Here is a 27,189-nt window from a genome sequence, read left to right as displayed (position 1 = left end):
CTGCTATGAGTTTAAATGGGAAATGGGCTCTGCTTTATTATGCTGCAGTGCCTTGAAATTAATGTGGATAATAGATATATTCACAGCGGTATTAATATCCTCAGAGTTCATCTTTTTTTTTTTTTCCTCCCTTCATTCTCCATTTTCCCTCTCACAGGCTCCAAAGTACTTTGCCCTTGGCTGTGCCTTATACTAAATAGATTTATGGGAACATTTGTGTCATATTTCCTCTTTTCCCGGATTGTCAAGACAGATTGTCAGTGCTCCACTGATTGAGTGGAATCACCACACCGACTTAGTTCCCATTGTCAGGCCCCACATATTTATCTCTAGGGGGGGGGGGAGGGGGGGATTTAACAAGGCAAATTGGCCAATGACACTTCTCTCAAGGCTTTGCCGCTGCTATTAAGATGAGGTCAGGGGTATGAAAATAGTGGATTATATGACTATATTCCAAATGGTTATAGTCTCAATATCCAATAGTACAATGAATGTACAGTATATGAAGAGTTCATTCGCATACCAGCTTCATTAATATTCCCTGGTGTGCCAAAAAATGGAATATAGAATTAGGAAAAGAAAGAAAGAAAACAATTTCAAATGCAAATGAACTCTTCTGATAAACAGTGCACAGCCTACTGTATATGTTCAGCATTGCTTGCACTCGTATTCAGAGGTGTGTCATTTTAGAGGACTAAGGAAATGTGAAGAGAGTTACTCTTCCATGTTGAAGAATACTCGCTAGATGAGGAGAGAGAAGTTGATGGGAAATCCGTTTGCATTGTTATGATCTGATCAGGAGCATCCATATTTACCTCCATCACTATGGCACTCACACCCTTATTAAACAACTAGCTCACATGAGCTATTGCTGGAGCCACTATGGCTGGTACTCACGTGAGCTATAAGTGTTAACTGATGAGGTGCTCTATCTTTATTAGTTATGTTTGAAAGAACAACCAAGTGTCATGTTTTTTTGGGTTTTTTTTTAAATAGGAAGACAAGAAATAAACCATTAAAAATACAAAAAGGTAGGAATGGAAGTTAATCCGGAAGGACGTTCACTCTTTATGAGAGATTAAGCTTGAAACGTATTTAAGTTATTAAAGTGTATGCTGAAGTAAAACATTTTTTTTTTTACTGCACATTAAAATGAATGCTGAAATAAGCAATCAGTGTATACTGTATCAGTCAAACACAGTAATCAGCAATAATATGTATGTATGTATGTATGTATGTATGTATGTATGTATGTATGTATGTATGTATGTATGTATGTATGTATGTATGTAGGGACATTAGCAGTGAATGTGCTTTGGATTGTCAGTGTGATACCTCACACCTGTTCAGGGTGTCAGCATCAATGTTTAACCTCAGCTGATTTAAGGATAAATATAAAAAGTAATGTAACGATTAATACAATGGATCATATAACGGTAGCATATACCAGGATTGTGAGTTGCTACTACGAACTGTAATGCAACTGATGCTTTTCTGTGCCACTACAAAAACAACTGAGGGCAACTGAGGGATGCACTGCATGTCTTTACAAACTCCAGTTGGCAGTGGTGACGGTGAGCGCGCTGGGTGCGACCAGTTATTTTGGGGGAAGGCGATGAGATGAAAACACTTAAATTCAATTCATTTTCTATGTGCAGGCCTGAGCCCCTTTCAGCTACCCAGACCTGCTTTAAATCCTTCATCCCTCAGAGTAATTTATCAGTGGAGATCAAAGATGATATGGTGGCAGGAGAGGCTACAAATCCTCCACGCAGACAGAGATGGAGCTCCCGGTGAAATATTGTTCTAGTTTGGATACAAAGCCAACAATAAAAAGCAGAATGTGTCTCATAAGAGAAGGCAACAGGTTGAATTTGACGGCGAATCGTTTAGGCAACAACCCTAATGTCTTCATCTAATGACATAACATTACAATGTCAGGCACATTCAATAATTATGTTTCAGCCGAAAACCTAAACAATTAGCGCTGCAAAAAAGAACGTGTTGATTGCATGCAAACTATGTTAGTGAAGTAAAGTTTGCATCCAATAAACAAGTTGTCAGGATGCTGTTCAGAGTTATCAAGCATTTTATAGCTGAATATGGTCTGATGTGGACAATGGGGGGGGGGGGGGGGGGATGTGGGTGCTGAAAGGCTTTGCGTCCAAAAACTGTAATTGTAAAGTATTTCTGTCCATAATTACACGGACAGTATAATAATAATAATAATAATAATAATAATAATAATAATAATAATAATAATAACACTGATCATACATTCATTTTATTATTATTAATGTTGCTGTCTTCATGCTGTGTAACAGTTTGAGAAACAAATAGGCATGCGGTCAAATCAGATAATTCAATAACCCGTTTAAAATCTAAAAGGGAAGTAAAGGAAATATATATATATATATATATATATATATATATATATATATATATATATATATAATATAATATAATATACACTTACTGCTTAAAGTTTAATGAATACCGAAGTATACTTCTCGTACTAATATTGAATACACAATTATGTTCTGTTCACTGTGCATTGTTGAAGGCCCCTTGCCCTTGTCCAGGTCCTACCTGGAACATCGGCAGCTTGCTGCACATGTCTTCTTACATAATCATGTGCATTTTAATCAAAATTGACCTTAATAAAGGCAGGCTTTGATAATGGCTGATTCCTAGGAGAGACGGCGAGTCTCCTATGGGAACATCTCTATGTGCTGGACTTACAGTAGTCTTAGTTAACGTTAACTTCTAGCTTCCATTAGGCCACTCGCTCTCCTGTGCTCCCACGATAGTCTATGGGCATACTGATGTTTGATGTAATACAATATATGATCATATGTTTTTTAGGTAACGCTTAGTTTTTAAAAGGGAGAAAATAGAAATACTTGTACAGTAATTATAGACATGTATCTATCAGCAAGGTAAGAATCAATAAAACACAGCAGGAACATATTGGTCGCAGCATCTCAGTCAAGCATGGACTATTATTAAAATACTGCAGTTAAACGTTCCACTGATGAATTCAACACCAACAGATACATAGTACCGCGGTGATGGATATCTGCACTGAAAGTACTAAAACAGGCTTTCATTGCTACCTGTAGCCATTATCACTAAATGTTGTCATAGGCCACGAGACAACAAATGAAAAAATCAATGATGTCAATCACCCTTAATTTGAATAATTAAAGGCCTGCTGTAAAACGGAAATTCATTTTGAATTACTTTGGGAAAAAGATGCATCATGTTTGAATGATGGTTAAATACAAATTGTGTCCAGACAATAGCAAGGTGGAAATGCAATTTATTAGAGAAACTGCAGTGGATGAGTGACAGTCTGAAGCAGCCAATCAAGGCAGGCAAATTCTGATTTCCTAGGGAAATTATACTTGCCTGATTGCACTTATCAATGAAGTCCATTGATTGTACAACGTTTAGCCATTGTGGATGGCCATTTGATTACATTGTAATCCCCCACATCACTGCCAGTGGCCACCTAAAGCCTCTGACGAACAATCAGAAATCACATGCAGGCCAGAGGCTTTTTTCCACATGAGACTTAGATGTAATTTCTTCTTAAGCATTGGTCTATTGTTTACTTATGTAGTCCAAGTGTAAATATTATAGTGTATATCTGCCGTGGTTGTTGCAATGGAACAGCTAACAGGTATCCAAATAATCAATAATGAGTTTAAAAACGGTGGCTGTTTATATGAATAAATAATTTAAAAGTATGATTTACACTACGATGGAAGAAAATAGTTCCATCAGAGAGTGAAAACAAAGTAAAAAGGGGGTTGGAGGTAAGAGACAAATGTTAAATAGAACTTCAAAAAACACCGCCCATCATGCAAAGAAGCTTTGTTTAATTTCCTTTGGCTAGTTTACCTAAGCTTGTGAAGGATGTGAAGATAGTGGTGAATAATTCAAAAATGCCCTACTGTTTCTACAGGCAGTAAAAGCTTTTCAAAGACATGGAGTGGGCCAGCACATGGCCTCTGGTCACTATGTTCCTTTGTGCCTCAAAGAACTGTAAATCTAATGAATTAGATATTTAGAGGCCCGTCAGCAGAGATTTGAGCTTTTCCATTCATCTAGCTTCAACATGCTCAGGACTCCAGAAAATACATGGAATAAAACAGTAAATAAAATAATAATAATAATAATAATAATAATAATAATAATAATAATAATAATAATAATAATACTACTAATAATAATAATAATAATAATAATAACAATAACACTAATAATAATAACAATAATAATAACACCAATAATAATAATAATACTAACACTAATAATAATAGCAATAACAATAATAATAATAATAACAATAACAATAACAATAACAATAACAATAATAATAATAATAATAATAATAATAATAATAATAATAAAATGTGGCTAAAAAAATAATTTCCTGATGGTACAAAAAAGAAAGAAAAAGAAGATTTGAAATGGTGCAGAGTTTTTTTTAAATAAGATCACCGTCCCGTTCAAACATGTTAACCCTTCCTCTAATTGCCCCATAGAAGTGTTAACACTTGTAATATCTCAAAATGTAAACAGTAGGTCTCCTTCCATGTTGCAGTATCCCAATGGTAACCCTGTTTAACTGTGAGGAAGGACTAATGAAACAAGAGAAGCATGGTGTGCCCACAGTTTTGCATCCCTACTCCCTAAATATTTCAAGTCAAGTCAATTAACCGGCATATTCCAGAATAATTAACTTACGTTGCATGACAACGTTGATATAATTAAAAATGTGCGCATATGGTATAGACATCTAAATATGTACAGAGCATGAAGACTATTCAGTGGACTTAAACAATGGCTGGCAGCCTCAGTCAAGTGCATAATTACTTGAATTAGATAAAATAACCAATTACGAGACTAACAAAGTAAATAAGCCTTCAGGGATTCCACCAAATGCTTGAGAATAGAATTAGAGTGGAATTAGTTTATTGACAGGCTGAATGACAGTGTGGTCAGACAAACAACTCTATTCCTGTCACAAAGAGAGAGTGCTAGCTGTCAATGAGGGAGAAAAAATAGTTAAGTAAAGGGAGAAAATGCGCTGAAAATAAATAAATTGGATGAATATGCACTAAAGACCACCTTTTCCACTCTGTATTAATTACCAGATGATGTTGGAGCGTTTATGATGGACATGTGGCTACTATGATATGCAATGGTTTCAATACATTAATGCATAGAGACATACCTTTGCTGGCACTCTCCACATGCTCCAGTTCATCTGGGAACCTTAAAATCTCCTGGTGAGCCTCTTCACACTTCTCAGCGAGGAAATGAAGAAGTGTTGTATTCTGACCGATGGATTTTGTGTCTCGGAGCTAAAGAGAAAAGAGAAAAGAAAACAGAAAATCATTTATTAACCCGTATGTTTACACTCATTTACTTGTCAAATGTACTACACAGTAGTGTGACCTCTTAAAGGGTGCAGCACATGGCCACCAGTCAAATGAGGAAATGAATAGAGGCATAGTACTTGAATATGTAAAATAAAAATGCATTATGAGACCTGACATACTTTTGCATTGAATTACAAGAACATGAGCGCATATTCTGAACAGCACACACACACACACACACACACACACACACACACACATTGTGCACCTATGAGAATAAAACAGTCTGGCAAGAAAGTTTGAATGAAAGTATTGTACTGTTTGTGCCAAGTATCTGTGTGTGTGTGCGTGCGTGCGTTCATACACAGAAGCCGAAGTCTCCACATCAGTGCATAGAAAACTTGTTCCATATTCATTCCCCACCGTGATTGCCATGCTGTTTGAATGGCATGCTGGGAAAACTAATTAGCACAACCCACCTCTGTGTACTCTTACTGATAATATCCGTGCTGTAAACAGCCTGCAGTTGGACATACGTAACCACACATGTGCACATGCAGACACAAGTGTGTACGTGGGCATACACACATGCACACGTTTAGGTAATTTAAATGATTACAGGTAGTCATTGGCATACTGTCACACACCAACACAAAACATTCACACACACACACACACACACACATACTTTCATTAGATGAGGATCAATCATTTGCTCACGTTGGGTAATCACAATTTAATTTCATGGATTTAAAATTTTAATTTGTTTATTGTTATACCCCAAACTGTCATTACCAGCCGAAAAGCTGCCTCTCTGGTATGCTGATTGCACCTGCCAACTAATATTACTAATATGTAATAGAGAGAGGGTAACCTGGGAGAGCATAAAACTAATGATTGAATGATTTGTAAGAGGTTAAGAAACATTTAATGAAATAATAATTCTAAATAGTGCGGTACAGTCAGTGTACAGTATACTGTATATCTCTAGATTGTTGCATATTGTCTCACTGATACGATGTGTCGGCGCTTTAGAGCGGTATCTTTAGCCTTAACCAATACAGTGCACACACAGGAGAGGAGGAGAGGCACACTGTGGGGTTGTACTGAGTCCAGAGTGTAGAAACCTTTCAGGTAATAAGGCATTTAAATGATCTGATGAAACTGGAAGCGTATTAGCATTGTGAGGTGAATATCATTGACATAATAAGACTGGACCAAGTCCACAAAGCATGCATATTCACTCATTTGTGAAGAGACTACTCTAATTGCTCTACCCAAACATGTACTTTTAATATGTACAGCTGTAATGAAATAATTTGTACAGTATAATTAGTGCTTATCATTTTCAATTTAGTTTTACAGAAAGTCTGGGACTGAATAGTAATTGAAAAAAAAAAAAGTGAAGCTTTAAAAATACAATGAGAAGCACAAACACGGTGGGCCTTTTCACATTTTGTGCCTCCACGTCTCCTCGATTCTCCAGCTCGTGACACGGCAGGAGCTTAAAACATATATGAACGTGTGTGTGTGTGTGTGTGTGTGTGTGTGTGTTAAACAAAAAGAAAAGGTGTGGCATCAGTACATCCTGCTATGTCACGTTGAGAATTGATTTAAAAGTAAATATACAAGTTGTCATGAACACTGTTCTGCTCTTCTGACGGAGATCATAAAATACAGCGGTAGGCTATAAAAAAAACAAAAAAAATGGACGGCTAATGCAGCTGTGCCACAAGTCATATTTAATTGACGTCACTTTAAAATGACAGCTCCGAGGCTCGGACGTCTCGTTTTGTTAAGTGTCTGTTGCCTCGACTCCTCTCTCCACGTCAGGAGAGGAGGCGAAGAAAGGAAGCGAGACTGTACATGTAACACGTAAATGGGAAAGCACGTCAGTATTTTAAGCCTTTTGTTTTATTTTGTACTATTGTTTGGGACTTGTATGATCAGCGACGCATCTTTCCTCCGTTTTACCCTAAATTACTGGAAGCATTCCCTGATTGTTCCTCTTCCAGGAGAAAACCTCTGTCAAAACCATTTTAAACTGGTCTGCTCCCTTGAAAAAAGAAATCAGGATAATGTCAACTAACTAAATAAAATATTAACCTTAAGTGTAATGCAATTTAAACAAACACAAAACTAAATATATTGGTTAAGCACGACGAGTTTCAAGGTTTTAATATGAGTTTAAACACAATCAAAACAAACAGGCCAATGGCTTAAACTGTGAATGTTAAAAGTCTGAAATGATCCTGTGTGAATTCAATGAGGCTTAATGTAAGACTAGGATATTGGCCTAAACTGCTTAATATATATATATATATATATATATATATATATATATATATATATATATATATATATATATAATAATAATAATAATAATAATAATAATAATAATAATAATAATAATAATAATATATAATAATAATATATAATATATAATAAATATATATATATATATATAATATATATATATATATATAGATATTCTGCATTCTAACATTTCTTGGGGCCTTTTCTGACGCTGTGGACATCAAACATTATAGTGCCATGTTATGGTATATTTAATATATATTTATGTAATTGAGGCACTTGAGATGGTCATTACAAATTCTGGTAACACATTAGATCATTTAAAAAGGAGACTAGTTTATATGGCAGTAGCATATGTACACAGTATTTTGGGATAAACATATATTTAGTTGGTAGTGGTACATTCATAAAGGCCGCTGTCAGAGCAAGTGGAATCCTACATAAAACCCAAGGTGCTGATGTTATTTTCACACAATTTCACATGAGGAATTTCAGTCAATGCAGCTTTAAGGCATCGTGAGAACTGTGCCAGGGGCTGTGGCGTATCTGTGCACAGGTTGTAGTGAGCTGGTCTATGTCAAAGCCCAGGGCCATTTTTAATTCTAGTCCATCCTTTGTCCTGGCCATTTCAAGTTTGTGCTAAAAGCCAAAAGTGAAAAAGGGTTTTACCGTCAGAGCTCCTGAGCTCCTGGAATGCTCTACTTGAAGAGCTTAGGCTACATGGAGTTTTACCTAAATCTGTTCTTTAATACTATCTATATAAAATGCCTTTTTTATTGCTGACATTTTTTACACTGGCTGCTGACAATGTGTCTTATCCCATTACGTGTTAATGGTGGAGCTGGATGGAGTGTATATAAATGCTACTCCTTCAAAACAAATCTGTTCATTTGAAATAGATGGAATAATGCTGCTTCATTACCGAGTTGCTGAAAGCAAAATCTGAACAGTGATATCATTCAATCTCTCATAACATAAATTGCCTTGAGGTAGCATTATTCCAAATCCCTCACTGGTTAGTACGATACGTTCCAATATATTCAGCATTTAGAGTGGCAAGGTTTATTACAAGCAAACACAATTCCACTTAAATATCCAGATCGGAAATAAATATATAACACAATAATTAACTAATAACGGAAGAAGCGGCGATGGGAATATAGCACCCTCACCCTAACAGAAGGATTGTCGGCTCTTGATTGCTCAATTTAACTTCTGCAGATAGAGCTGCAGCACAGGGCCGACACATTGTATAGCTGCTCATAAGGTTGCATATTAAACTGTTTTAGAAAGGCATACAGCCAAGCGCAGGGGCGGACTTATGAGAGCACAAGGAACATAGTGGTTTCGAACCACACATGTGCCGTGGGCATGAATTGTATAATCACACTGTATATTGCAACAGCGTGGAAAGATACTAGACTTTGAGAGCAGGACACAAGGTCACACTGATGTTGGGTAGATGACTCTCTATTAACCAAAGCAAGTGCCTAATAGGTGGCCCACTCTGTTCAACTTAAACTGAGCAAAAAGCATTGCCTTTAATTATTAATCAGAGTTACGGGTGTGTTTTTCCACCTCAGTGAGACAGGGATAAAACCCAAGAGACACGATATTTCTTTGCTTTTGAGGCACGCGGCAGATGGTTTTATCCATTTACCCAATATGTTTCATTATGGAATCACTCTCTTCTATATTCTTAATTATCCTGTGAATTTGTATGCCTTACAATGCAGAACAAATGACATTCCTATCTTGCCATTTGACCTAGATGTCTTTCAAACTAAACTACTGCATAGTGACATGAAATCCACATTTCACCGCTGTCCTTGGAAAGCCAGAACGGATATTCAGCTCGCAGAATATATGTGACCAGGCTGGCTTCCAGGAGATTTGGGGAGTCCTTGGCTGCATGCGGGGCTGTGGCGCAGGGTTGAAGGTGGGTCAGCTTGTGCCCTTCCACTCGCTGGTCATTGCCATCATCAACCTCTTCCTCTCTGATGAGCCCATTAGGTACCCTAGACCTGCCACCCAGGGGGCCATTTACTTGATTGACTAAAGTGAGAAAGCAGACTTTTTTTCTTGTCCATCTATAATGGCCCAATCAGCCCCCTGAGGCATTACCAGCCTCAACACTGACACTCCACACTGATTCAGTCAGCTTGCAGTAATACGAAAGGCACACTGGATCCACCATACTAAAGCCCTTTTCACACCTGAAAAGGATGCTCGCTTCAACTACGTGTGTAAGGTGGTGGCTTTTTGTCGTTCACACTTAGGTCTCCCATATGGAAAGAATCCCATGTAGAGTGTTTTCACATGACATGACTGATCCATTTGACATGATGGCTTTTCTTACTCATAACAGTTGTAGCACTGCTGCGAAACAGCAGAGTTTCAGAATAATGACATTAAAAAAAAAAAGATAGGCTGCTTCAAAGATGGACTTTGAAACTTATTTTTGGTCATTTATCCCCACTGCTTGATTGCCAATCTTAGGCAGCGCTGGGAGGAGACTTGCCCCCTCTTCAGCACCCTCACACGTTTTATGAAGCACTCTGTAGGCTGCCCAATAAATATCCTTACCAGTTTTATCATCAAATAGATAAGACACTGAATACTGTTCCCTGTCAAAGCCACTTTAAAGGGGCAAGATAACAAAGCTAATTTCTGGCTCTCAATAAAATCCTTATTTTTGGACATGCTGTTGATTTTGTAGATATACCTGTTTTGCTGGAACGTTATCCTTTTAAGCAGTTGGCATGAAAGAAAGTTGAACATTTAGGGAAACGAACTTAGGTACATTTTTTGGAGCAATGTGCATGTTTGAGAGTTTTCATGGAGTGTGGGAAAAAAATTCTCGAAGAATCTTCAAGTATCAAGGAATGCTCATAAATCTTCAAGAAAGCTTTGAAAAAAAAGTCTGTTAATGTCATTTCTACAAATACCAACAAAGTAGAGTTAGTGAGAAAATGTGTCCAAGTATGTGTACACACGTATACGTAGAATCCTTTGTTGGCCCGTACAACGTCATTCTTTAAAACCCACACTACTTACAGAAAAGCAGCTAGAGTCACATTACACTAATGTATGTATACAAATAATAAGTAAGAACTTTTATAACACAACTTAATGCTTTTCGAGTAACCTTGCTCTTGTGGTGTAAGTACCTTTTTTTAAAATCCAAGCTTACAATCCTATTTTCATTGTGACGTGACTAACACTAGCTGTGTCCACAAAGGGGCTGCTAAAGGACTCTACCTCTCAGAAAACTGTAACACTGAAGTACGTTTGAGTGTGTGTGTGTGTGTGTGTGTGTGTGTGTGTGTGTGTGTGTGTGTGTGTGTGTGTGTGTGTGTGTGTGTGAATAGCCCAACTGGTTTGCTACAAGAGGTTGGTTGTGCTTTGTGTAGCTGCTGCGTGTGCGTGGCTGCCAGTCTTCTCTTTCACACCTTTGCATGCTGTGATTGTACCTGGCACTGGACTCAGATACCGGCTTTTTCTGGCTCAAGTTCCACTGTGCTCCAACACCTCTTCGTGGTTTTGATATTTTTTGTATTGAAAATGTTTTTCATTTGATAAGCACTGTATATTTCAGAAACCTAGTCTCTCTAGTACTTTGAGGCATGCTTGCGAGAGGCCTAAGTCAATGCCCTGACTTCTGTTTGCATCCATTAAACCGCCTCGTCTCATGCAGCAGGAGAACCTCGTGAGCACGTGCCTGAGAGCAATATTTGATGAAGGCATGACAGCTCTGACAGAGAGTGATATGCCTGCATCTCAATGTATACTTTCAAAGCATGATATACTTACACCTCAATAACCGTCAAAGAAATGTAAGACTCATAAATAACACAACAGTTTAACTAAATGTAGAAAACTACTTGTGTATATGTATTTGGTGTTGTACAGATGATCAATGTATGGTGATTTATGATGGTGACATATGTATCCTACTGTCACTGTGAGGCAGGAAATCTCAATCCAAACTCTTAATACCTAACTCAATGCAGTCTCTCGCTCTCTAAGTCATTTGCTATGCATTTATGTTTTACTTCATGCACCTGTGGGTGCCTGTGGGACTTGTGTCACGTAGAACATGTGATTTTTACGACAGCTATTCTCTGAAGCTACCCTGTGATCTACTGCGGTTGAACCTCCTTTGTTACGTTGCTTTGGATAAACGTGAATAAATTAATTAATATATACATATTTACATACATTTTCCCGTTTCCCCTTTTATGTTAATGTCAGTTCATGTTCCATACAGTTTCACAACATGCGTGGTGTGCTGTGGTGGTGCGTTACCTTGCACAGGAAGCTGATGTTGAAACCAAACGTCTGGGCATTCCTTGAGCCGGCGTTCATGTAATTGCCGACCAGCAGAACCAACTCCAGGAGTTTGCTTAAGCTCTCGCTCTTCTTCACCTCCTCACAGGCAAATGTCACATTCATGATGTCCGGCCGGATGTTATTCACCTGCTCCTCAAACGTCAGCTTGAACAGAATGCCGTTGAGACGTGGTCGTAGGAGTTTTAATGAACTCATCTGAGGGTATGAATGAATGAACAATAAAGAAACAGTTTGTATTGTGCGCAAAGAAAAAGTCGAGGTCTTGTAACAGATGTTGTGCAGTGTTCAGGGTAAGTGTCAAGAGCTCAGCCTATTAAAAGACCTTTATTCTGCCTTCCACTAGTGTCTTTGGTGTTTGTTAGTTTTTCTAATAATTCTGTGCACTTACTTTTTGACCATTCCGGAAATGAATATAGTGAGAGCAACCCGAAATGGCAATTAAACACCTATGTGCTGTGTAGGGCAGGGAAGAGCATGCTGCACAATAACCAGCAATAAAACCAATGTATTACTTTTTTCTTTTGTGGTGTTTAGTGTTAGTGAAGCCTTTACACAAACCTGCACATTCATTTTGAGAGGCACACCGTGCAAAACTGACACAATAGAAACTTTAGTGAAACAAGTGCTATGTGCCACCACGCTATACATCAGCCCACTATGTGTCTGATGCACCCGTAATGTGTGTCTTAAGTAAAGAGCAACACTTGATAACACTACAGGTTGCGGCTCACTTGATAGACAAATGACGCACTATCTATCCATGAACAAAATGTTTCTGTATTAGGCACACAAAGCATTGTAAATGTGACTGTTATGGATCTCAGGCATGAACTTGGCTCACAGCAATCTCAGAGTTTTTTTCAAATTATTTTAGAATGCAGTACAAGAACTTTTCATGACATGAGACAGAAAGAAATCCTATAAATTTACAACACCTTGCCATCACCGTCATGTTGAATCTCCAGTGTGATTACTGCTGGGACTAGTTTTAATGAACTCAACATCAACTTCCCTCTTTAGCCAATGGGATTAACCTTTGTCCTGCGTCCCTGCTGACTTTCACATGGATAAAGGAATCTCCTATTAAAAAGATTTGTCGTAAATAATATAAGAGCCTCAATCAATACTTGTGGGCTTTGGGAGTGGAATCACTGAAGCCAGAAAAAGACAAGAGAAAAAAAATAGTTATGAAAAAGGAAGAGAATTAAAACAAATAGGGTTTTGGCTGTAAGATACGTGGCAAGGCGGCAACCACAGACAAATTATACAGATTGCCGCATAATCCGACGCTTCAAGGCAACCTTCAGATCCAGCCCATAATGTTTCATTACTGCTCAAATTTATTCATTTGTATGGGCAAGTTGTCCGTCAAACAACCCCCCTCTCCCCCCCACACCAACATACCCACCCACCTCACTTACTTTCACAAATGCATGTGCCTACACACACACACACACACACACACCCTCGCTTGATTTGTATACAATAAGGAGAAATCACAATGAAAGCGAGCACATTGGTGACAGCTCTGGCAGTGAAAAGCTTGAACATGGCTTATTTCCCAGGGGAACTAAATAGCCCAGCATTGAGGAGCTACTTCATCAGTGGGGTGGTATATGATCACAAAATTGGTGAGATCACAAGGGAAACTGCCACCCCCGGCTTCATTACATCTCCTAAAAGACATAGGCACAAAAAAGAAACTTCAACGAGTAAAGAGAATAGCTCGGGAAATGGAGCACATTTGCGACCTTTGGGTCTAATTGAACAAATCTTTTGTAAAACTATGCAATGTACGTCTATGATCTTGTTGTAAAGTAAAAATGTAAAGATAACATTTCCTTTTTACAGTTGCTTAAAGTGATGGGTGTTCACTTGGTAAATGGATGGAAAGAGCAGTTCATTTAAAAGTAATTACAGCTGTAACTAAGTGGAAAGGTCAGAACAGCTTGATGATGCACTTCCCTTATTCTACAACTGATTTACAGTACAACTCTGCCTTCTCAGTCACCCTCAGGAATAGCTGGAATTCCAGGAAGAACACAGGTCGGCGTGATAAGTAAGTCAAAATGTCAGTGGAGTCCGCACACAGGTTGCTGTATGAAAACAGGTTGACGTGAGACACGGACACACGCTTTGTGTTAAAAAACCTCAAACATGTCAATAGATAAGGTCAAACTGTAGATTGGGCTTTAGATGTTTACTATATTATTCCCAGCTGTAATTTAAAATCATTAATATTTTTCTGAGTTCTTTTGATGGCTGATTTTTTTCTGTTTACTTTGTGAAGGCTATACTCCCAAGTTTAGTTTGTTACCCGCAGCATTATTTATCCTATTGCTCAAACAGATAAAACTTTCCTGGCTAGTCATTGTAAATTGATTAGAGGATTGGGATACATCGCCAAGCTGGTTGAGTGCAGTTGCATGCTTTTCAAAGAACTTTATTACAGACAGGATTCATAGCCTTAGGGTATGATTGTATCATGAGAAAACATTGACAGTTGATGTCAAAAATATGGCATTCACTGAGTTCTTGTTGCTGAATCCTAATCAAGAACGATTGAAATGTTCTTGGCGAGTCAAAAGGGCTTCTTTTTATGATAGTTTCTGTCATTTGGAAGTTGGGTTAGAAAGTTGTATTAAATATGCCCTTTATATTGATGTTTTTAATTAAACATAACTGCAACTCTCGGGGATGTATCCTTCTTAATTATGCATTTCTTAATTTCCTGGTCCCTTGATAAACAGCTGTCCAGACCCAGCAGTCCCCGACAAGCAAACAGACAAAAGTGTTAAATGTTTGTGAGTCTGTGCGAGGCACAGAGAGACAAGAGAGATGAAGCGATGAAGAACAAAAAATTGAATTTCTCAACTGTGCATGCTTGCAAGTGTTTGACTATAGCGGACTGGGAATATGACTGTGTATACTGTGTGTTCTCTTGGGGCGATCCAGTAGTCACCAGGAAATTATACTCACCACAATGCCAAACTGCTCCGACTCCACTAGCTCTTCATATTCACCCTTTAGTTCCGCTAGGGCATTCAGTTCTTTCTGCTCCGGCAAGTTCTTTATCAGGTTCTACAAATGGGAGAGCACAAACAGACACAGACACACACAGACACAGACACACACACACACACACACACACACACACACACACACACACACACACACACAAACAAACACACAGAGAGAAAGCTACTGTTAATGCAAATTTCAGGATAAAAATCACCTCACAGACAAGGATGACAGGGTAACTCACACAGTAGGAGAGAAGAGTCCATAGACGCAAAGCTGCTGAGTGTGTTCCTATTCAACTTACCTGGTAATCTAACAGTTTGAAAGATCCATGTTTTATACAGTCAATGGACAGTGAGTATTAAACTAGTATGCACTCTATGATGGTCTAGAACCATGAACAGGAACAAGAACTCACATAGGGCTTGTCATCCATTTGTAAAGAGATACAGATTATAAAGAGAACTTCCTTTGGGTTCTGACACTGTCAATGAAACATGTTTCCATCCCATATTTCTATCTTTATTAGACCCAATTTCAGATTGCATAAAGGTTTGCTGATGATCTGGTAGGAGGATAAGTAGATAAGGTCACATAATCACTGCTCACTGTTGGCTTTTTACTGTGACAGTGGTGGCCCTGAGCCAATTACCCAACATGTCGGGGACCTTCAGATAACTGACCTTCTACTGCATAATCCACATCACCTTGCAATTGTCTTAAAAGTACATGCAGCGGTTTTGGCATTAATTTGCTACTTCTCTGTTTAATTTCCCTGCTGCTGCTGGTGGTGAGGTTGAAGATTAAGATGGAGACGAGGAAGATAATGGGAGGGGCTGTGTTTTCTGTAAATGTTAATTGTTTGTGTGAAGGTCAGCCAAGTTAATAAAATTGACCACGGCGACTTTTCCCTCTTTCTCTCAGAGGAGAAGAAGAGGAAGAGGTGCCCTTTTCGTGGTCTTCACAAAAGCTCCCCTTCTCATTAGCTCCCCAAATTTATTCAGCGGGAGCACATTGGCGCGGGGTCACGTGGCCAGATGGGAACCGAGACAGGAAAAAACAGAGAGTAGACACTTCTGCTGGGCCACGGGCCTGGCTGACCACCCTGTAGACCTCAGCACCACGGCCAGTTACTACTGCCCACTAATGATGACATCTCTGTCCTTCCCTCAGGGAATGCAGCAATATAAAAAGTAAGCCATAATGCAGGCCTGGCATTCCTGTTTGGGAGGGAGTCATTATATCAAATGTTGCTTGCTTTTGCTGAAGCTCCAATTAGGGTCTGCGGCAAACAATAGTGCCATGGTAATGAAGGCTTTTGATCATATCAGTGGAAGCAGAAAGGATTGTTGATTATATAAAAAGTTTAAAACACATTTGTGTAATTGTATTTGTAAAGGCTGAATTTAAGTTGGAGTTAAATGATGACTGGGCACATGGTTTTACTTTGTTGTCCCCTTTTTGTTGCGAGCGATGAATTTACTCCATTCAGCACAAAGCTAATATTGCTAATTATTCACTCATGACCTTTGGTAAAGAAACTCTTCCTGATGCTGTTTCATAAACCTGATGACATTTTCTTAAAGAAGAAAAAATCTGAAATAGAGACTTTATATTATTTTTGCTCGAATATGCAGGTTTTCAGTTACAGTTAAAAGCTGTTCGGGAAAGCAATAACATACTTGAAAATAATTTGCTTTTTATGCAGTCAATAATCACAAGTGTATGTACGTTAATCAATAAAACTCCAAGTGAACGGCCAGTCTACGAGCGAGACATCGTATACAGGACTGTCTCAGAAAATTAGAATATTGTGATAAAGTTCTTTATTTTCTGTAATGCAATTAAAAAAACAAAAATGTCATGCATTCTGGATTCATTACAAATCAACAGAAATATTGCAAGCCTTTTATTATTTTAATATTGCTGATTATGGCTTACAGCTTAAGAAAACTAAAAAATCCTATCTCAAAAAATTAGAATAGTTCCTCAGACCAAGTAAAAAAAAAGATTTATAACAGCAAAACAAAATCAACATTTGAAAATGTCCATTAATGCACTCAGTACTTGGTTGGGAATCCTTTTGCACGGATTACTGCATCAATGCGGCGTGGCATGGAGGCAATCAGCCTGTGGCATTGCTGAGGTGTTATGGATGCCCAGGATGCTTCAATAGCGGCCTTTAGCTCATTAGCATTGTTGGGTCTGGTGTCTTTCAGCTTCTTCTTCACAATACCCCACATATTCTCTATGGGGTTCAGGTCAGGGGAATTGGCAGGCCAATCGAGGACAGTAATGCCATGGTCAGTACACCAGTTACTGGTGGTTTTGGCACTGTGGGCAGGTGCCAGATCATGCTGGAAAATGAATTCCTCATCTCCATAGAGCTTTTCAGCAGACGGAAGCATGTAGTGCTCTAAAATCTCTTGGTACACAGCTGCATTTACTCTGGGCTTGATGAAACACAGTGGACCAACACCAGCAGCTGACATGGCTCCCCAAACCATCGCTGACTGTGGGAACTTCACACTGGATTTCAAGCAACTTGGATTTTGCTCCTCTCCAGCCTTTCTCCAGACTCTGGCGCCTTGACTTCCAAATGAAATACAAAACTTGCTTTCGTCTGAAAAGAGGACTTTGGACCACTCTGCAACTGTCCAGTGCTTCTTTTCCATAGCCCAAGTCAGACGCTTCTTCCGTTGTCTTGAGTTCAGAAGTGGCTTGACCATGGGAATACGGCTATTGTAGCCCATTTCCCGGACACGTCTGTAAACAGTGGCTTTTGATACCTGGACTCCAGCTTCAGTCCACTGTCTTTGAAGCTCATCCAAATTCTGGAAGCGACTCTTCTTCACAATGCTGTTAAGGCTGCGGTCATCTCTCTTGGTTGTGCAGCGTTTCCTGCCACATTTCCCCCTTCCAACAGACTTTTTGTGGATGTGCTTTGAAACTGCACTCTGTGAACAGCTTGCTCTTTGAGAAATTTCTTTTTGTGTCTTACCCTCCTGATGGAGGGTGTCAATGATGGTCCTCTGGACAGCAGTCAGATCAGCAGTCTTCCCCATACTTGTGATTTAGTTTACTGAACCAAGCTGAGTGTTTTTCAAGGCTCAGGAAACCCTTGCAGGTGTTTCCAGTTAATTAGACGATTCAAGTGATTCGTTGAACACCCTACTAGTATACTTTTTCATGATATTCTAATATTTAGAGATAGGATATTTGAGTTTTCTTAAGCTGTATGCCATAATCAGCAATATTAAAATAATAAAAGGCTTGCAATATTTCAGTTGATTTGTAATGAATCCAGAATGCATGACATTTTTGTTTTTTTAATTGCATTACAGAAAATAAAGAACTTTATCACAATATTCTAATTTTCTGAGACAGTCCTATATACAGTGAAACGATGTTCTTGAACTATAAGGGACATCAGAAGCTGGATTAATAACAAAGTTCTCCTTGACAATGTATCATTGGTTCTGAATGGAACTCCATCAACACAGCAGAAACCATTCATCTATTGCAATAGTTAGTTAATACCGCGGCAAATCCGATTAATTAGGCTGTTTTTTTCCCCGACGTTGCGTCCTGAGCAAAGAGGAACAATTAGGGGGATGTTATTACCCTCGTACAGTAAGGGGTTTACAGAGCCTTTCCATTTGAGTTGAGTCTGCTATGGCATAGTATAGAAATGAAGGAAAGAGTGTCCTTGACACAGTCTGATGAATGTATTTCAGCCCGTTTCTAATATTGTATGTTTCCCTCTTCAGTGAAGCTGCGTTGTGAATACTTGTCAGTGTGCAGAAACCCATGGTGAAATATAGAAGCGTGGATACACACAGAACTTATACCATCATTGGATTTGCCATTTCTGAAGTGGCCTTTGTAATAACATCAGGAATGGATTGAAAGTTTAAAGAGGAGGTGAAATCAAACATCTAACTTCTACAGTTGGATACATCTGACATACAGAGACGGAAGACTATGTAATGGAAAATCGAATCCACCGTGTCTTTGTCATTTCATTTGTATGTCATCTTGTTAATTATTAGAGACCCCATAGAGTACAATTGACACAAAGGCAGCGCCATATGTGTGGCAATGTGGGAGACTGGGTGATGATGCTGGGCCAGACTCCTCACCACAGGCCACCAGACACACACAGCAGTCTGGGAGAGATTACTGGAAGTGTGCTAGCAACACTACACATTAATTTACCGCCTTGGGGAAGATGAAGGCGCCACATTTCAGCACACGTGCCAAGATACAGCAAACAACAGGAACATTCGGTCGTTAAAACCTCGTAAATCCTGCTTCCTTGTCAAAAATAAAACTATTTGTAGGCTGAATTTGGGAAAAAAAGGAGAATACATTCAATAATTTGTAGATGTATACTGTACATGTTCTGTAAAATACATTAATGGTAAGTTTAGTGAAGGTATGCATTAGATCAGGGGCCACATGCAGCACAATTTGATCTCAAGTGGGCCGGACCAGTAACATCATATCATAATAACCTGTAAATAACGACCACTCCAAATGTTTCCCTTTGTTTTAGTGCAAAAAAGTACAAGTACATTCTGAAAATGTTCAAATGTAATGAATTATATTTTTACAACCTGCAATTTCTTAAGAAGAAAAGTTGCAATTTCAACAATATTATGCCTCAGTTTATCATTTACAGATCATAATGTATCTACAAAGGCACAAACATGTTTCACACAGGTATCTGGAACAGTATTTTACTTTATGATCAAAACAAATAATTTTTACACTTTGCAAAGTCATCCCACGGGCCGGATTGGACCCTCTGGCGGGCTGGTTTTGGCCCCCGGGCCGCATGTTTGACACCCCTGCATTAGACTGTTGATCTCGCCGCCCTAACATCGTTTGTTGGGGATCAACTGTTGTGATTAATTTAATTATAAATGACTGAATTGGCCAGACTGATTGTACAAGTAACAAAGCTTCAACACAGGCTTAGTTTAGTCAAAAATGTACATTGTGTTAAACAACAATGTTATGACTTATGTGTCAACAGAAATATGCTGACCGCAGAACGTACATATTCCTTCTCAGTATTTCGCTCCTTTCAATAGGTAGTTTCTATTTCAGGGTCTGTGAATATCAGTTGCTCCTACATTTAAACAAGAGCTACTGTATGTCCTTCATTTTTAGATTTATTCTGCCTCTGCTTACTGTCACGGTTCAAAAGCTTTTTAAAGTACCAGAAGTGTATATTTTTTATGCATATCTTTATCTGGCTTCCAAAAACTGCCTTTTGTAAATTTCTGAGAGTGATCATTAAAATATGTATTCGACTGTCAATCAACCACATGCTCAGAAGATGGATCAGAATCAATTAATCTCTGTCAGGGACAGCGGTAGTCCAATAACACATGCACTAGCACAATTCATTCATATCAGAGTGAAAATATGTGAATACGCAATCAGTGCCTGCCTGTCAAAATGTGTTAAATTTCAATTTTACGAATAACCATACCATTAATGTGCAGAGGATTGTTTCTGGCTGTTATCCTTCTCTGAAACAGATTAGGATATCACTGCACACAATACTCAATCAATTTATTATAGATTTAGTGCCAGCAGGTCAACTGAAGGACTCAACAGAACCTCTCAACACTGTTACTGCTATTCCCCCCTTCACAAAACCTTGGTATAGTACACGTTTGGTACGTATACAGACAAACAAAAAAGTAAAGCAAATATTGGTGAAACACTTCCTCTACTGCTACCCAGGCAGTGAAAGGTGTGCTTGAGGATTGGAAGCGGTTGTGAGGGTAAAGGAGAGTGTAAACGTAATGAGATACAGGTTACGGTTCACTAAACATTTGTAGGAGATGACAGTATCTGTAGGGCTTTCACTTCAATACTTTGATCTCTGCTGCTGTCAACCGGCTCCCAGTGAATCACGTTCACATTCACAGCATCTGTGAATGAACCCATGCCAAGTTAATACAGTTTAAAAGTGGGGTATTAAGCACGTATTAAGCATACACTTAACTATACAGTTTACAGCACGGCATGCTGTTAAAAACAGCAGGTGCTGATGTACAGTGGTGCAAAGTCAGAATGCTTTTGATATTCGGGATACAATCCAGCCATGGCAAGTCGAATCGCAGCCTCGTTGTGTGGAGCGGGACGCGTAACATGTACCCACACCTACTTTACGACTCCTACCGTGTGGAATATAATAAGAGCACTGAGAAGCATATTCTCAGCAGAAATGTGAAAATGATAAAGAAAAACAAGAAAGCTTAAGATATAGTCTGAGACGCGTCAATCGATAAAGCTTTTCTCAGAGCAATAAAGTCTTTATTTAACTGGGTTAAATAAAGGAGAAAAGAGGGAGAATCACCTGATGTCTCGAAGATGATCTGAGTAAACTGTGTTCCTCTCTACTAGGCCTGGCAGGTCTTCAACAAAGACAGAAGAGGAGCAATGTCTGCCATGTGCTTGACAGATGTGATTTTCTCCTTTTAATTGATTTTCTCTTCAATTTTGGGAGACAGAGAAACATGTGGTATTCTGCCCACACTTTGTGATGAGGAGCAACATGGGAGTGCCATCTCCCTGCTGTGCTCAGCAGGCTCCCTACCTGGCTCGTGGCAAATCATTGAAGACTTCAGTTTGAATCAATAACAAAATAATAAGACAGACAAAAAGACTTTTTCAACATCCTACAAGCCTTAACGTCTAAAAACGAACACTTGACAGTTTAAAAAAAGACATTATGTGGAATTTCAATCGTTTTTTGTTTTTTTTCAAACTAAGCTTAAGAGTCAAAAGAGAGAAAAGTAACTTTGCACAATAGTTTGTGGGTGTAGACGGCATCCATCTCAAACAAAAGGTTACTATCACAGAACTAAAACTGAATATGCGGAACAAAGGCCATCAAGTTGTGTTTTTGTTTACGAGAACGAGGACAGTTTTTTCCAGATAATGCTGAGTGAAAAGGAGCGCAACACCTTCCAAATGTTACATTTCTTATCTGAATATTTAGATTATTTTAAAAAACGCACTGTTTTATATGAAATAATATGTAAAGCATCTCTATCTTATAAAATGCATATTAATGTAAGCGGACGTTTAACATTAGAGGAGAACCTACGCGGGAAAACAAGCAACAAACAACAACAAATGGTAAATCTTGTGTAACAGGTAAACATGTTGAACAGTGAACATATAGGCGGCTGTAGTTTTACCGAATGTACACCATGCCAAACGGCACAAACATGCCAAATCTCACTATGAGCAAAGCTACAGTGACAGGCTGACAGGCAACAAACTGAGTGTGACAGATTCTAAAATCGCATTAAAGTAAATGAGAAACGCAGTCTGAGAGAAAGACACAAACGCAGTGAGAGGGAGGAAAAAAGGTTGAGAGAGAGATAGAGGGGGGGGAGGGATTAATTTGAGGGTTGGGGCTGGAAAACCTGACAGACTTACTGTGACATTAAATGTGTCTTTTAGAAGGAAATATGGAAGGTTTTTAAGTGTGCACACCTGAGCACTTACGTTTTATTATTAAAAGGTGTGAAGCAGGATTAAGAGCGACATTAACCCTGCAAATAGGGGGTGTGCATTAAGAAAGAAAGGAGATAAACACAGAAGTAGAATTTGGTAAAAGAAAGAGACACAAACAGATGCAGAAAAGAAACGTAACAATAGCAAACAGACCGAAAGAGATAAAAGTATTTCTGACACATCTCAATCTATGTTTTATATATCACCTGCGAGGGGAATATGCTTTAAAGTGTGACGTTACATATACTTATTTAATGATATATGCAGAACAAACTGAGAAAAAAGGCAGATGAACTTCACTGCGCTGCATATAATGCAGTAATCTCTCATTTGGGATTATTCTTCTTTTTTACTATGTCTCATGAAGTCATCCTAATACACTGCTGGTATATGATGAGACTGTCAATCAAATAAGAGAGCTAGCATGCAAAACAGTAATAGAAATTAATTTGTTTGTGGAGTCTGCTGTCTGAGAGCGTCTCTGTGAGTGATGTGCCATCTGTCACAGAAACAAAGACACAGAATTGGAGAGTGAAAACAGAAAACAAATTTTACTCGGTTAAGAGAATACAGCACCCAGTGTGCCTGAGGATAAGCTGCATGGACTCCACCTAATCAAAATTTAACTGCTGTGCTGTATTGTCTGATGAACTTGTCTGTGTATGCTCTAGTGTGTGTGTGTGTGTGTGTGTGTGTGTGTGTGTGCGTGTGTGAGTGCATGTGCGTGTGCGTGTGCGTGTGTGACCTGAGGACAGAGTACCTGGCCTGGACCCTGCAGCTGCAGATCAGCACTGTGGTGGTGATCGGTGAAAAGTACATGTAGTACCTTGGGTCCTGGCCATCAATTTCTCAGGCGCATTTGATATTGCACCATGCCTCGCCTCGCCTCTCCTTCCCCTGTCTTTACTTTGTTTATTCAATACTTCTCCTCCTTTTTCTGTCTACAAAATCAGCATAATGTATTGCACATGTCAATGTGAAATTAGCATTTGATGCAGAAGAGAGTTATGTGCAGTGTGCCAAAATAAACCACAATTAAACCCAAGGGGGCACCCCATTCCTCCTGCTTAAACTCTAATCTAACATGCGCAATGCACAGCCATAGTTATCACCTTGCCCCACATGTGCACTTTTACAACATGCAAATGATGCCCGACAATGTGCCAGGCTGCTACAATCACCTGTTGTTACAGCGGAGAACAAAGGCTGGCAGAGGCACTGCCAGACCCTGCAGCCAATGAGCTACCACGTGTAATGATGAATCCATGCATATGGATGAGCATCATGGTGATCTGGGTGATTGACAAGAGAGATAAACAATAATAACAAGCATGGCTAGTACGAATGACTCCTGTGAGACCTGGTGGAAAGGTTGTTACCATGGCGAGGCGAAGAGAAGTAGTGCAAAGCCCAAAGCTGACAACCTGTTTATTGTGAGACAACCTGGTGAGTGTGCGTTATGATTTCATGTGACACACTATGTTATTTGCGAAAACATTTTTAAATACATATCTGACAATAATTGGAGGGAATATTCATGTATGCACCTCTAAGCAAATATATATGTTTATGTGAAAGGTATGATGTGTATGTGTTAGCCATTACTAATTTGTGTTCATATGACTAAATAGTGAAAAACTAAAATAGTCACTGCATATTATTTTGGATGACAGCCACGGTGTGTGGTGTCAATTCATAGATTTAAATTATATTAAATTAAACACAGCCACATGGCCATCTGGGGATCATATTGGCAAATCTAAATGAAATAAATATTATGCATATTACAACAGCCCGTTTGAATTCCCAGGTAGGGAAAGCAGAGATATTGCACAACACAAAAAGGCTGCAACAATTGTTTTTTGAGAGAAAACGTATTGTTGCTACATTAAGTGACATTATACAGATAGTTAGAAGCTCCATGAGTTTCACTGACTTGTACATCATTGCACACGGAGCAAAGAGAGAGACCTAATGTTGTAGAATAACATGCAGATCAGGTCAGTTTCTCACCACTTGCATTACATTGAAGTAAGAAACTCAAAGGTCACGACGATGGAAAATATGTCATAAGAGGTGTTCGATACAATATGTCCTTTCACATGGTATAAAATGACAAATGCTGCGACACTATTTCCTGTTCAACTATATTATTTTTGGAAACATTGCATAATCAGGATGTGCAACAATGGATTTCACATGTGTAACATTACCACTGCACATCTTCATTTATTATTATTTAATTGTATTTCATACAAGAAATACAATTTTCCCCCACTGTTTACTTGAAAACCCTGGTATGTCAACCAATAAGTGATCTAAATTATGTGCACACATTTACTCATTAAGACATGCTGAGTATAAACACAAGAGATGCTGGACACTTCTCTGCACTTCTTTGATATCCTTACTAGTGCATTTGCACGCAGCATAGGGCACTACTAATTACAAATGAATAGCGACGGTGCAGTGTTAGTCATTAGCCTTTCCTTTTGAAAAGGAGATGGGGTAATATAAAATACACTGGCAGACATTAAACATTAAGAAACCACTCTGATATTCCACAAAACAAGCCCCCAGGGCCATATCATCCGCTGACGAGAGTTAGCTTACCACACATACCAAACACTGGGCGTGCTTAAACATTTAGTGATGACTCTCTCGTTTCAAGCAGCTAGATCACATGGCATGTTCTGCGTAGGGGTGGGGGGAAATAGAGCTGCTCTGCAGGAGCCTACAAAGCTGCTCTTACTGTTTGTTTGAAATAAATCCTCAGTCTGTGTGTGTGTGTGTGTGTGTGTGTTTTATCTACTGTATGTCGATGTCAGTTCACCACTCGCCTCTCTCTCTCTCTCTCTCTCTCTCTCTCTCTCTCTCTCTCTCTCTCTCTCTCTCTCTCTCTCTCTCGCTTTCTTCATTGAGCTACATAAAAATGGTTCAGGTCACCATTTGCCTGTGGACCTGAATTTGTGCATAATCTTAATCTCAGTGTTGCAATTTTTCATAACAGCTGCTTACATTTGTGCCAATATCACCTATCCCATGTGTGTAACGCTTGTTTCTGCGTTTAAAACAGACATATTGCTTGTGATATTACTGTTTATCCATGGAAAAAAGTTAAAGCACCAAACTTTAGTTACAATGACTGACTCAAAAGATGTGTGAATAGTTTAAATATTATTGCACTCACACTCACTTACATCTTTCTGTCACACAATTCTTCTGGGGTTAAAATGAAACACTTGTTTTAAATAGATATAATAGGTTAAGTGCACTGGAGAACCTTGTTCTCAAAAAGCTCAACACAAGAAAATCCTGACAAGCCCCAAAGGCACGCAATGGATGTGGGTCATTTTAAATCAAGTTATGCACCTGTGCAGCAGACGTCGGAATTTAAATAACTTTACTGCCTATATTTTGATGCAACTTTTGAACTTCAGCGGCCGACTTAAGTTGCCAACAATAAATACTTTGTGATCGTGCATTAGCTCTGATCCGCTGAGGTCGATGTAGAGATGACATTTGATATGACTTGGTTACATTAGAAATGTGTCATAATTGGACATCACAGGGACTCTGCATATACTATATAAAGTGCAGAAGGAACTATGGCCTGCTTTTGCATGATGGAGATAGAAAAGCTGATAAGACTTTAAAAAGCTTATATTTGCCTGGGGGGGGGGGGCATTATAAATGGTATGTATTATAGGAAATAAAAAAATCTGTAAACTGTACTTTCATTGTAACAATCTCCCAAGATATGCCGATTAAGCAACTAGGGAACGCAAGGTGGTCCAGCAGAATAACTGTGCGAGAAAAATGAAAAAAGTGGCAAGACAGAAGAAAAAGCTTGGAGAGCTTAGGGAGAACACTTGCTAAGCATTAATCTAAATTCCTGGAAACCAATACCATTTAATCCCTGCTACTGTAAAGTAAGAAATCTTCCTAATGACGCCTTTGGACCCAGCTCCTCCCAGAGACGGCGAACCACGTGTAATACAACGATAACAACATTGTCAGCCACCTTTAACCATATTTAACCCTTTTCAGGTAACCATTGCCTCCTAGCTCAACAGAAAAAGGTTTTCCTGCATTGCTTTATAGGTCGAGAGGGGCCAATTTAAGAGATTAGGAAATCCCAAATATTGTTTTTAATTGAACTGATGAGGTAATTTGGTTGGTCTAAACTTCCACTACAGCTTCAGAATATACTGTACAGTCATTAAATATGACACATTTCCCAACCTAATTGTGAAAATTATTCAATGCATAAACTTCCCATAAATATTTCACTCTGAGTGAGCACTACTTATGTAAGCAGAGAGACCTCAAAACGTTCTCTCACTCTTTCAATTGGAATATGAATGGCCTATCAATATGTGATGATCCAATAATAAAACATTTACATTATTTCCCCTTCCGTTGCATGTTACTGTTGGCGATAATTTAGCGTTGTTGCTGATTACGCTCCTCTTCATCATTATTTGATCTTATTGGTGAAATGTGCTATTATAATAATGTGCAGCTGGACTAACACTGCTGCTGAACTGAGTGTAAA

The 27,189-nt window shown here is 38.8% G+C and overlaps 1 protein-coding gene across 1 annotated transcript in view; it reads right to left on the bottom strand.

The window, feature by feature from the left end:
• The window catches only part of diaph2 (diaphanous-related formin 2), a 351,346-nt gene that overhangs the window by 123,147 nt on the left and 201,010 nt on the right, over nucleotides 1–27,189 (bottom strand). Inside the window, exons 25-28 of the mRNA XM_029442178.1 lie at nucleotides 15,388–15,395; nucleotides 15,042–15,143; nucleotides 12,018–12,257; nucleotides 5,246–5,375 (exon numbers count right to left, since the gene is read on the bottom strand). Of these exons, the coding sequence (XP_029298038.1) occupies nucleotides 5,246–5,375; nucleotides 12,018–12,257; nucleotides 15,042–15,143; nucleotides 15,388–15,395 (480 nt within the window). The remainder of the gene's footprint in view (nucleotides 1–5,245; nucleotides 5,376–12,017; nucleotides 12,258–15,041; nucleotides 15,144–15,387; nucleotides 15,396–27,189) is intronic.

This window comes from Cottoperca gobio, chromosome 10 (genome assembly GCF_900634415.1).
Source record: "Cottoperca gobio chromosome 10, fCotGob3.1, whole genome shotgun sequence".
NCBI classification, from domain to species: Eukaryota; Metazoa; Chordata; class Actinopteri; order Perciformes; family Bovichtidae; genus Cottoperca; species Cottoperca gobio.
Note: the sequence above shows the minus strand (reverse complement) of the source record. Positions and strands in the feature narration are given on the sequence as shown.